A 12,982-nucleotide genomic window follows, 5' to 3' on the forward strand; every position below is an offset into this window, starting at 1 on the left:
ATTTTCATGCAAGCTATGAAGGTTTTCAAAGATGCTGGAATAGAGTAATGAAGTAGCATAGAGTTAGACTTGATAGTTTTGTTTTATTATCTTGTCTTTTTGCTATATAAACTTGGTGATATATAAACCAAGTGCAACAATTAGAACAACAATGAACAAGACTAAGAAAATACATTCTCAGAGAAACATTTGTAAGCTGTATCCTTTAGCATTTCTCTGCAAGTTTTAGTTGTTCATACTTGTAAGCAGCTGTGAGCTTATTTGAGCTACATAGAGTTCTCTCGATATATATATATATATATATATATATATATATATATATATATATATATATCTGGTGGATACATTCAAATCCACCAGAAAGTTTTAAAGACTTGTGTTTTTATTACTTGTGTTTTGATTTATATAATTCTTTCATTCCGCACTTTGCAAATCAAACACATATATATTATTGAGTTAGAACCAGTTTTTGTAAATCTTAAAAACAAGCCAAAATTACATTCAACCCCCCTTCTATAATTCTTGTTGTATTGTTAGGGAATAACAGTTACAAATACTTTCAACCCTTTTCTCCATCGTATTTCCTTTAGCTTGTCCCTCATTTTTTGTCCACTTCAGGTGGTGAGGCTTCCTTTTAAAGTTTGAGTAAGTTTGGTAAGTAGGACCTCAACTATGTCCAAAACTACGTCCATGGACATGCCCACGTCCAAATCCATATCCACGTCCATGTCCACATCTACGCCCAAATTCATTACTAGTCACCACATTCGCTTCAGGGAATGGTATTGAACCAGTTGGACGAGCTTCATGATTTTTCATCAAAATTTCATTATTTTGCTCAACAAGAAGCAATACAGATATAAGCTCAGATTGTGAATCCTTGCTCTCGATATTGCTGCTGCAGGAGCATATTATTGACATGAAAAGTGGAGTAGGTTTTTTTCAACATATCATTATCAAATATATTTTCACCACATAATTTTAGCTGAGAAGTAATCTTAAACATTGACGAGTTATACTCGCTTACACTTTTAAAATCTTGCAACCGCAAGTGTAGCCAATCATAGCGAGCCTTAGGAAGTATGATAGTTTTCTGGTGATTATATCTTTCTTTCAGGTTTTTCCAAAGGGTTGCTGGATCTTTAATAACCAAATATTCTGTTTTCAATCCTTCATCAAGATGATGACGGAGAAATATCATGGCCTTTGCTTTATCTTGCTCGGAGGCCTTATTTCCTTCCTTTATTATGTTACCGAGGCCCATAGCACTAAGGTGAATTTCCGCATCCAAAATCCATGTCAAGTAATTCTTTCCGGTGACATCAAGTGCGGTGATCTCAAATTTTGTAAGGTTTGACATTGTCACTATATAATAATCACAAATAAATTAAGCATATATATAATTAAAGAAACTAATATTTAGATCAAACAAAGTCATGGTATATACGTTAGAGTTTACAAAATTTTTAAAATCATATCAAGTTGCACAAATTAGCACTAAAAATGATTAACAGGGATATAATTTCTATTTTTACAAATTAACTTAACAATATCATCAAGCAACCCAAAAATTTAAAAAAAATAAACAAAGAATAAAAAGGATAATTTAAATCAATATGTTGAACTATCTAATTTTTTTAATATTAATATATTAGATTTATTCTCCGTACAAAACTCTCCAGGTAAATACTTTTTCATATTAACAAAACTAACACAAGAGACATATTCACAAAATTAAATATTGGCACAAGTTAACATTCTTATTAAAACTAGCCTAATAGCCCGTGCAAGGCACGGGCCATTTTCTAGTCAGATTCTGAGAAGCTGTTTTTTGTAAAGGCACCTGAACCGTATGAAAGTTTGTCATCTCAGTATAGCGATGGGTTAGTGTCTAGTAGTTGTTAATGTTATAAAGCATACATGATTGCAACAGGTTGTTAAGTTGTCAAAAACGTCCCTTTGAAATAGAAGAATGTTTTATGTTTGTACATATCCAATATTTTTTTTGTAGATTTTTAGCTATTTTATTTTATGCAAGTTCACATAAGTTGTATTTTGATGTAGCATATTAAAAAATTCTATTATGTTATATGAAAATTCTAAATATAAAAATTTATTCCATCCTCCACTTTTCTGTTTTGGTTAGACTTCTTGTAGTAACAGCAAACGTGAAGTTATTTACTTTATTGATGTGTGAATCGATGGCAATGTCTTTAAACACCTTGGTTACTGTGTATTACTTTCATCCTTGAATAATGTCGTATGGTGTGATCTCAAGATGGAAGGCACATTTTTTCCCGATGATCTCCTTGACGACCGAAGGCATTGTCGGCATCTGGTTTATGTGTATAAGGCAAATTTGAAATTGTATTAGCATTAAAAAGCTTTTTTATGTGCAATTGATAGTTCTTTTACTACCTTGCGTTGGTTGCCCATTAAATTTTGTATAGTAAGGCCTGCAAAATGCTCCACTTCATTGTTGAATAGTGTTATGGTTGTAGTACCAGCTTCATTCTCTATTCGAGCCACAATCTTGAACCTGCAAGGTAAATTTGATTTATTTGCATTAAATATATATTAATAAACGAGAGGTTTGTGTAATGTCAAGATTGTATGTAATAATCTTAAAACAAAATATTGTGTTCGACGTGTATGGAAGAAATTATAAGTCTTCAAAGATGAATGATATAGTGGCTTGTGTTGATGTTGTTTAGGTAAAGTACAGAATGTTATACATGACGTAGGTGAGTTGTGTGTTGATATACTTTAAAAAAAACTGTTACCGTTGTGCCAACGATTCTTCGCTACATGCTAAACAGTAGTATATTCCATCCATTTCTTGAAGGGCACGAGCACAAGTTTAACAGCAGTTGTAATACCATCCAGGGCTGTCTAGAATATCTATAATTTTAGCGTGGCAGATGCAACGGACAACCTTTGTTTTAATTATGTAAAACCATTTTGAAAAGGTTGGAATTTCAAAATCTTTCATTTAATTTTGAAGGGTAATTGAAGGAAGTTAGGTGAATTTCTAGATTTCGTGTTTACCAGCGTGCCAGCTGGAATGATCGTTTGAAGAATAGAACTTATCGTTAACTCCCGATACTGGTCTCTATTGGCCGGTTGTAATTCGTCGAGCATTATAGTAGGTTTTGTATCACAGTTCTCTATGATTGTCGGTGTGAGAGCCTTTTTCAAGGCATTAAGAGGTGCATAGTCAGTGTTCATATAGAAGTGTATGGCATTTATGTAACACATTCGCCAGGAATGCTAAACGAATATGTCATATGTAACACCCCCAAATCTGGGGTCGGGGATCCGGGTTGTCACGAGTTCCATTTCCCTTAATAACACTTAATCTTAATAAACAACCAATTACTGCATACTGTGACCCCACAATATACACACACACTCCACAAGTTATAGTCTCAGAGATGAATACCAAAAATAACACAAGTCATTTTATTCAACAATTGTAAGTCATTACACCTCAAAAGTGTTTCTAAATAGATTTACAAATTCTTTGCCATTATTACAATTCATAAATATACATAAGTCGGGTACATCAAATTTGAAAGCCTAGCCTATTGGTAATTCCTACCTCAGCTACAGCGGCATCAACGCTACAGAAAACTGCGGAACATTTCCTATCCGCTCGTGAATTGGGAGCTTCGTCATATTCATCTTGTCTAGCTATTGTTGTGTGATGAAAGAATAAAGTAAGGGTGAGCAACAAGCCCACCAAAATAACATGTATAATAATTAACAATATATGAGCATTTTCATAGTACTCATGAAAGTCTTAGTCAAGCAAAAATAAACCAAGTTTGATATCTTAACGCGACCAAATAGCAAAATAATCAGTATATATGTATATATACTTTTCAAAATCTTTACAATCCTCTTCCATGCATAATATACACAGAGTTCCAGTTTATAACTATATAAATATATCGTTGCAAGGTGATCTCATATATCTAACCTTGTCTCAACATTTTTCTAGAAAATATTTGTCATGTATAAGATAATCATTAACTAGATATAAGTTAAAAAGATGAAATTACAAGATACTCCAATATACTTATATCTTTTTTAATACTACTTGAACTACCACCGTTCAAGGTATAAATAGTTCATCCCATAGATGAAGCTACAAGACAAAACTTGTATAAAATCAATATTTGAAATATCATCAAAATAAAATGAAGGGGTTAAATATCAAAGTAGTCACTGAAGTGAAGGGCATATATCACTTCCTTCACTAATCTTAACGGGGTATCATTTTGATCACTAAAGTCATATAAATATCAAATAGATAACCCTAAAAATGCGATTATAAAGTAAATATTATCACATGTTATGTTCTACACATTTTTCTTCAATGCTACTATAACCAAATGAAAAGTTGTGAACTCTAGTATTTTAGATAATATATCTAGATTTTAAAAAAAATATTTACTATTTATTTTAAATTTTCTAGTTATTTTATCTTACTTAATTAAAAATAAATAGTAAATAAAAGTTTTAAAATCTAGATATATTATCTAAAATACTAGAGTTCATAACTTTTCATTTGATTATAGTAGCGTTGAAGAAAAATGTGTAGAACTTAACAAAATATAATATTTACTTTTTCGTCACATTTTTGTAGTTATCTATTTGATAATTATACGACTTTAGTGATTAAAGTGATACCCCATTAAGATCAGTGAAAGAATTGATATATCACTTTCACTTCAGTGACCAATTTGATATTTAACCCTAAAATGAAGTTACAAGATACTTCATTTGATAAAAACATTATTTTGAAAACTCGACCCTGCCAACACTCAATAATCGCCCAGCAATAGCCTTTCAATCGAAGTGCTCTGGGCAGTGTTACAAAAATATCCAAATTGGATGATGAACTCATTATGGGAGTTTGCCGCGTCAGGAAGACCACTCACGATGATCAGTTACAGTAGCGCAACCCCATAATTTTCAACATGTAGAGGAGAACAGTCGGATTTACTTGTCGACCGAACGTTGAACTCCTAAGGAATGGACCGTCTTAGCGGAACTTCCGGGCCATTTGGGCCAATATAATAAGGCTGGGCCGGCGCCACTCGACCACTTACGCCACTCCTAGTTCAGTTGAATTCCATGACTCTGAAACGTAAAGCTCGTCACCCTTTTCCCCAAGTAGAAACTTGTTGATACGGCTCCACCAAGAAGCCGTATCTAGTTGGGAAGGAAAACTCACCGATATTTACCAGGCGATGCCTATTAATGGATTAAACTCATTCCAAGAATTTTACTTCCCGAGTGTTGGGTAAGTAATCAAAAACTCTTTTATCAAGACGCGGAGGTTCAGGGCCAGACCAACTACAACAACCTCGTTGCGAATATAAAAACATATCACGGAGCCGGATCCCTCAGATTTTTTAGCAAGTATTAAAGTCCTCTTCGAAAGAAAGATCTTAAATTTGAAAACAAGTTTTGGGATCTGCTATAACCTTTAAAAATATTTTGAAGACTCAAAAATATTTTTGAAAGCGTCTGGAATAAGGATGATTTGGTAGAATAAATCAATGCCAAGATAATCAAAGAATATCTGAATATTATGCTATAAATAATATTCCAATAACGAATAGCTTTTATCAAATCAAATGAAGTAAAAGTTTTAAAAATAACTTTCTGAAAATATTTAAGGTAAGAATGATTGACGATATCATTCATTTCTCGACTACTTGGCGAATAACGAAATATCATTCTTTAATAAAATAAAGAATATTATTTAATAAAATAAGTGGAGTCATAAGTCCTCGAATGAATATTCAAATTAATATTCATTAAATAAAATAAGCGGAGTCATAAGTCCTCGAATGAATATTAAGACTAATATTCATTAAATAAAATAAGCGGAGTCATAAGTCCTCGAATGAATATTCAGACTAATATTCATTAAATTAAATAGAAATAAAATAAGTTTCATAAGTAGAAAATTTATTCAAATAATCAAACTAGTATTTGATCGTAATAGGAATCTTAAATGAATATTTTAAAAAAAAATATTCACTTATAATATAAAACTATCAAATAAACATTATTCGGTTAATAGTTTTAAAAACTATATATATATATATATAATATACTCGGGAACATCGCCTCCCGGTTTAGAAAAAATTTCAACTCTGGGTCCCCTATACTAAGGGTATACACAAGTACTACTTATCTCTAGCATAGGTATTATGCAGTTTATAATCAATTGAATCAACAATGAGATATCAAGATTACGAAACAAGCATGCATATATATATATATATATCATATTGACATGCTCCAATATATCGCAAGATTTGCTAATAACAATCATGCACGTATGGCAAGATAATGCATATATATATTTACATCACAATAATAGTATAACGGGTAGAAAACTTGCCTGAGTGTTCTGGGGTAGCTTAAGCTTAGAGTTGGTCCGGTAACCTTCTTGTACAAGTTTGTCTCTTGGTCGTTTATTTGTTTTACGGTTCACTTATCTCCCGTTCTCGTTAATCGTTTGAGGGATCATATCCGGGATCTTATTACTTGGGCTTCCCTAAACCATTTTATATTCCTTAAATGATCCACTCTTATAATTCTTGAATTGAAATCTTTTTCATCATGTTACCTTATACTTAATTCTGTCGGTATCTGGTGGATTTTCGGGAAAAATCAAAGTATTCGAATTCAAATTCTGACGATCTTTACATACCCTCATATATATTATGGAGTGCTAATATGATCTCAGAATATCCATTAAAGAACCCCTACATAGGGTGGTCTGAAAATAATTATTAATTAACATTATCAGCAAAAGTTACTATTCATCTAGGTCTCAAAAATTTCCAAAAATTGGGATTATTACATCATAGGTGTACTGGTTACTTTTTTATTAACAATTTTGATAATATACCTGATGCTGGTATCGTTAGCAAATCAGTTATCACGAAAAAGGCGGGTCCATCTTTTGAAGCCGAGCGTATCTCTAGGAAATGTTTTGCGATGTGGTCGCATGAATTTATTGTCATGGCTTCATTCCTGTCAAGATACGTGAGAACTGTGAATACATGTAAATATCTTGGAATAATTTTTGTTGGTTTTGTGATGATATTGCCGATGTAGATTTTTAGTTGGCGATCTTATTAATTAGGTACCAATTATAATACATAGATTATTTGCAGACGATGATTGGGTTATTTGAATATTAAGATTTTTTTAAGAATTTTTTAATAGTGGTGGTAGTTTTTATGGAAAATAGGTGTTCTATTAATTAAGTATTTTAAATAGTTGATGAGCTGTTTTGATGAATGGCAATGAAAGCGTTAAATTAATGTACATTTATAAGTGAAAACACTTACTGAGTTTTATGGATATGTATATATACTGGTTTATAAAATATGATATATGGTGATGTGATTTGATGGTTAAGTAGCACTAACTAGGAAAATGCCATTATCTTTTTAAATCTATAATAGTGTGTGTTGTGAAATATGATGTGACACATTCCGGTAATAAGTCGAGGTTAAGCAAGGGGATTTGATTTTTGGCATTGACCGGTTTTTTTATTTTCACAATTATTATTGAGGAGATGCAATATATGTTCTATGTATAGCTGAACATGAGTATATTGATAGCATGTAGACCCTTGGAGGAGGGTGTGGATGTTCCTTGTGTTAGATCGAATGGGATCCCAAATTGTTAGGGGCACTTTTTATAGGTATATTTGTATATAGTTTTATTTTACTTTGAAAAGACAGAGTATAATTTTCTTTGCTAGGGCAAATAATTTGAAAAATAAATGTTCGAAAATAGTAAATTTAAATAACTCTAAATTATCAAATTATATTTCTCTCAAATTATTAATTCATAGTAAGTTTATAAACATCCTATTAAGTAATGTACTTAACATTCTGACAAGTAATTTAAACTATTAATATTAATAGTTTTATTTATTTATAAATAAAATAAAATAAAAGTTTTTGTGAATAATTAGATTAAATCAAATAAATAATAATTTTAAAAATTTTAAAAATAATTTTTGCTTATTAATATAAATTTAATTTAGTTGTACATAAGTTGGGTTTCTTGTACTTGTTGTATGTTTGTAATTATTATATCTTATTATTATGCGTCTATGACATGTGATGGGGATTCAAATTTATTAAATTAAAAGTATAATATTTGATTGATTTTTATCGTTTAATATGGATCATTTCTTTTGTGAACCTTTTTGTTCATTTTTGCATAAAGGTAATATCAGAAAGCCTATTTGAAGTGTATGAATTATTAAGTTAAAATGAAGCGGCCTTAATTTTAACTTTCTAATATGTAGGAAGTACGAGCAAAACATCCTGATCTTATTGTTTTATTGTAGCGAGCACAACTTTTTGTGTGTGTAATTTCTAAGGCTTTTTTGCTATGTGTATGCCTAGTTTCTAAAGAGATAAATTTGTTATATTTTATTTTCTCACTGAATTGTCATGTGTCCCTCATGTTGAGGTTGATTCTTAATTACAATTTACACAGCAGTAAGTGATATATATCAGATATCCAAGATCCTTACTACTTCAAATTCATATTAAAATAATCGGTTCATATATAAGGAAAAAATGTGTCAGTGAGCTAAAAAACTTGTGTGGAATTAATTTTATAACCATAAACGGGGGATCGGTGTGACTTACTTTTCATTTATCATGAAAACATCCAATTTTTCAGCCCCATTTGATCTCTTTTCCATTTGCCCATAGCTAATCACCATTCTGAGTACATCTGATATCACAAATGATTAGGCATGAAATACGGTTTAAGCGCTTAACCTTTTACCTATGAGACATTCATGTTGCCCAACCAAGCGCTTCACATTGTCAAATGGTTGGAGCTCAAATTTGTAGACTGGAATTATACCCGTGTCTGGTATTTCCTGGATCTTAGTATTGTAGAAGAAATTGATGGCAAGATCTCTATCGACACTCCTATATAGCGTTGGTCCTAATACTACTTTGAAGTGTGATATGCTGCAAACACTTTGTTCCTTAAGTAGCGGTAGGTATACATACTTTTGATTGTTGCGAACTATCGTGAGAATATGATTTTCCTGCAAAAGGTTATAATGGTGTAATGAGATGGGTGATATTATTGTAAAATATGTAGAGAGCATTTAACAGTAAATGTTTAGGTGCCATAGTCATGTGGTGTGGTTTGTGCCAAATATAAGGCAATCAAACAGATATTACCTCTTTGTCTAGGAAAATGACGTTTGTGTGTAGCAGCGTGTTTGTTTTCTTGTTAATGGCTTCCCAGGTGCGGCCAACGCGAACATGAATTGTCTGACCTTCTTTGTTGGACGATACAACATTTATCATAGTGCTATGAGGCATGATGTACTCTGTGAATTAGAGAGTATAGATATAAGAATTTTGATTATCAGGCAAGAGTTATAAACAGAAAGTGAATGGCTTTCAACTCATTTATTTGTAATCTTGGAGGGTACGTATAGTCATTTAATGTACCCTGAGTTTGAGCCTAATTAGATGAAATGAGGAAGTGAATGGCTTTCAACTCATTTATTTGTAATCTTGGAGGGTACATATAGTCATTTAATGTACCCTGAGTTTGAGCCTAATTAGATGAAATGAGGGGTTAATCTTTTCTCTGCTGTTTCTTTACCATTTACTCTCCCTTTTATTTTTTTTGTACTGCTATGTAGGATTTTATAATTTTTATTTTTTTAAAGAAATTGAAATAACTAGTTATTATTTTTTTTTGAAACTAACTAGTTGTTATCTTGTTTAGTAGAATAGGAAAAAAATGTTATATTATACATTGATCATAGAAATTTCTTTGCCTCGCCGCTTAGACCGCCATAATTGTCAATAATTCCGGGATCTGCATTGTAAAGAGGATGATATGCTTCTTTTTCAAAAGCTATTTAATATCCCAATGTACGTCTATAGCAGTGTGAAATCTTTGTTATGAATAAGAAAAACAAGTGGCACATAATTTTGATGCAGTGTACTGTGTACATGTTCCCCACTTGTTTTTTAACCATAAGCAATGTAAGCACGTTCACATCACTCCGAGACGTACAAGAATTTTTGGTAGATCCTATTTTTTGTAATTGTTTTTATTCAAATTTTGTTTTTTAATTTTATTTACTTATATAATTTTATGTTAGACGAAGGTTTCTTTTAAATTTATGGTTTTTAAGGAATAAAAGGTAATTAATCATGGGAAAACAAATACTGTTTATGATAAAAAAAATTTAAAGCAATATATAACTAATTTATAGTGTTAGACTATTTGCCTTTTTTATTAAAATAATTTTTTTTTGTTCTAGAATATTGATTTGTTTTTATGTACTGTATATTTAAATATTATTTGTTTTCCTTTTGGATTATTTGATTTTGGATGATAAAATGAACAACAAGATTATATCATTATATGACAAATAGAGGGTGATTTCGAATCCTTTAGATACTGCACTTATGATCAATTTTATAGACATCACCAAGATTTAATTATTATTTTAAGTAGTTAAAGTTTTTATGAAAATAACTTAATTTTTTTAACGGGAAATTATGATAACTTTAATCATCTCAAATTATAATTAGAATCAGGTTCTACCAGGAAAACAACTCCATGATTGTTATAGGCTATGATGCATAAACATCCAAATTTATTTATAAATTGGATAACATATCCGGTGCGGTGACTTTTCTGTGGTGTTTGATTGGTTATAATTTTAAGGTTTTCATGTAAGTTATTTGTTTATGTACTGTTATCATATGTCTAAAAATTCATATCTTATGTTATATCAAGAATTTGTAATTATTTTTAGTAAAATATTTGTGATTTTTATGTCAAACAAAGTTTACAATCTTTTGTTCACAAATAAGATTAGCCATGAATGGTTGATTTTGGTGTATTTAGATCCCGATCAAAATCGAACTACTATGGTTCCAATATTGTGGAATATGCACGAGAGCTTCGCTCTGTTTGAGTTATTGTTGACAACAGAAATGGTTGCTTGTTCCATGCAAATCACCTTGACTTCCATTATAAATTCACCACTCTGATTCGAATTTATAAGTATTTGTACAAATTTTATTGGCAGCCTAATGACGGGTACAGTAAAAGAATTTGGATTCCAAGAGGTACATAAAATATCGGTGGGCAAGCTCTAAAGACCGAGCTCCAAAGACCGTGTCATTCCTGACAAGATGAAGTTGTGAGAAGATGAAGCTCATCCTTCATCTTCATTTTGAGAAACAAGAATCGAAAACTGTATTAAACTTATATTATTGACAATCTGAAATGTGATCTGAAAAACTATCAGTCTTCTAGACTCTACTCTAACTGCTCATATACAAGCTGAGAAAAAAGAGAAGGAACAAACTAATTTCCCGCTCTTTCTAACTAACTTTGACCATGCTATATCTACTTTGACTGACTAATTATTTACAAAATAAACTAATCTATTTACAAATTAACAATATATCTCAATATCCCCTTCTCAAGCTGGACTTGGTGGATGAACAACAAGACCAAACTTGTAAGACAAAAACTGTATTTTGGTAGAAGGAAGAGACTTTGTAAACAAATCAGCTAATTGCAGATAAGATGGAACATGATGCAGTCTTAAAAATTGAGCAACAACATAGTCTCGGATAAAATGACAATCCACTCGTAAATGTTTTGTTCTTTCTTGGAAAACTTGATTCTCTGTTATATATTGTGTTGCTGTATTGTCACAATATAAATCAATAGGTAAAGGAATCTGAACATGCAAGTCAGCAAGCAAACCATGAAGCCAAATAATTTCACTTGTAGTGTAGCTCATACTTCTATATTCTGCCTCACAAGTACTCTTGGATGTAGTCTTCTGTTTCTTTGTTTACCAAGAGATCAAAGAGTTACCCAGAAAAATGGCATACCCTGATAAAGATTTTGTAGAAAACATACAAGTACCCCAATCTGCATCACTATAACCTTTTAAAAGTAAGTCATTCTGAGATGGATAGAATAAGCCCATATTAATAGTGCCTTTAAGATATTTGAGAACATATAGTGCAACTTGAAAATGAGTCACAGCAGGTGTTTGGAGAAATTGGCTTAACTGTTGAACCAAATGTGATATATCTGGTCTAGTCATATTTAGATAAAGCAATTTACCGACAATCCTTCTGTAAGATTCAGGTTCATATAACAGAGGACTATCAGTAGTACTAAGATGTAAATTACTAGGAAATGGAGTAGAGACTGAGTTACAGGACTCCAAACCTGTGTCCTTTAACAAATTCATGATATATTTTCTTTGGTTAAGAAGAATACCAGCTGCATTTCTAGTAACTTCAATTCCTAGGAAATAAGACAAATGCCCTAGATCCTTAATAGTAAAGGCTTGATGAAGAGAATCCTTAACATTCTGAATGTTGGACAACAAATTTCCTGTAATCATAAGATCATCTATATAGGCAACTACAGTTGTAAAATCTCCATTCTTATCAGATTTGACAAACATAGAGTAATCTTATGTAGACTGAATAAAACCCATGGCCAACAAATGTTTACATAACTCCATATTCCACTGTCTGGCAGACTGTCTCAAACCATAAATTGATCTTTTCAATCTACATACCATTCTTGCAGGAGCATCTAAATCAGGGGCAATTGCATATAAAATTCCTCTTCAATATATCCATGCAAAAATGCATTATTAATGTCCAACTGGTGAATAGGCCAATCTTTTGCAGCAGCTAAAGCGACTAAAACTCTAATTGCAGTAAATCTTGCGACAGAACTAAAAGTATATTTAAAATCTTTACCTTTTATCTGCTTGACACCTATGGCAACCAACCTAGCTTTGCATTTATTTAATGAACCACCGGGATTAAATTTGGCCTTATAGACCCATTTGCAACCAATTACAGTTTGACCAAGTGGTAATGGAACTAAATCC

General features: G+C 31.5%; 1 protein-coding gene across 1 annotated transcript; it reads right to left on the reverse strand.

Moving 5' to 3' along the window:
- Window positions 1–666: 666 nt before the first annotated feature.
- LOC141692223 (uncharacterized) lies at window positions 667–1,360 on the reverse strand. Its single transcript, XM_074496968.1, has 2 exons — window positions 1,005–1,360; window positions 667–898 (listed from the first exon to the last, which is right to left on the reverse strand). The coding sequence occupies exons 1-2, from the start codon at window positions 1,358–1,360 to the stop codon at window positions 667–669; spliced, it is 588 nt and encodes a 195-aa protein (XP_074353069.1).
- Window positions 1,361–12,982: the final 11,622 nt, after the last annotated feature.

Source organism: Apium graveolens, chromosome 1, assembly GCF_009905375.1.
Source record: "Apium graveolens cultivar Ventura chromosome 1, ASM990537v1, whole genome shotgun sequence".
Lineage (NCBI taxonomy): Eukaryota > Viridiplantae > Streptophyta > Magnoliopsida > Apiales > Apiaceae > Apium > Apium graveolens.

Bases quoted from the DNA above. Each gene is read 5' to 3' on its own strand.
- LOC141692223 (XM_074496968.1), bottom strand. From the start codon at position 1,360: ATGTCAAACCTTACAAAATTTGAGATCACCGCACTTGATGTCACCGGA. The intron at 899-1,004 runs GTTTAAGATTAC...ATGCTCCTGCAG, and splicing joins AGCGAGTATAACTCGTCAAT to CAGCAATATCGAGAGCAAGG.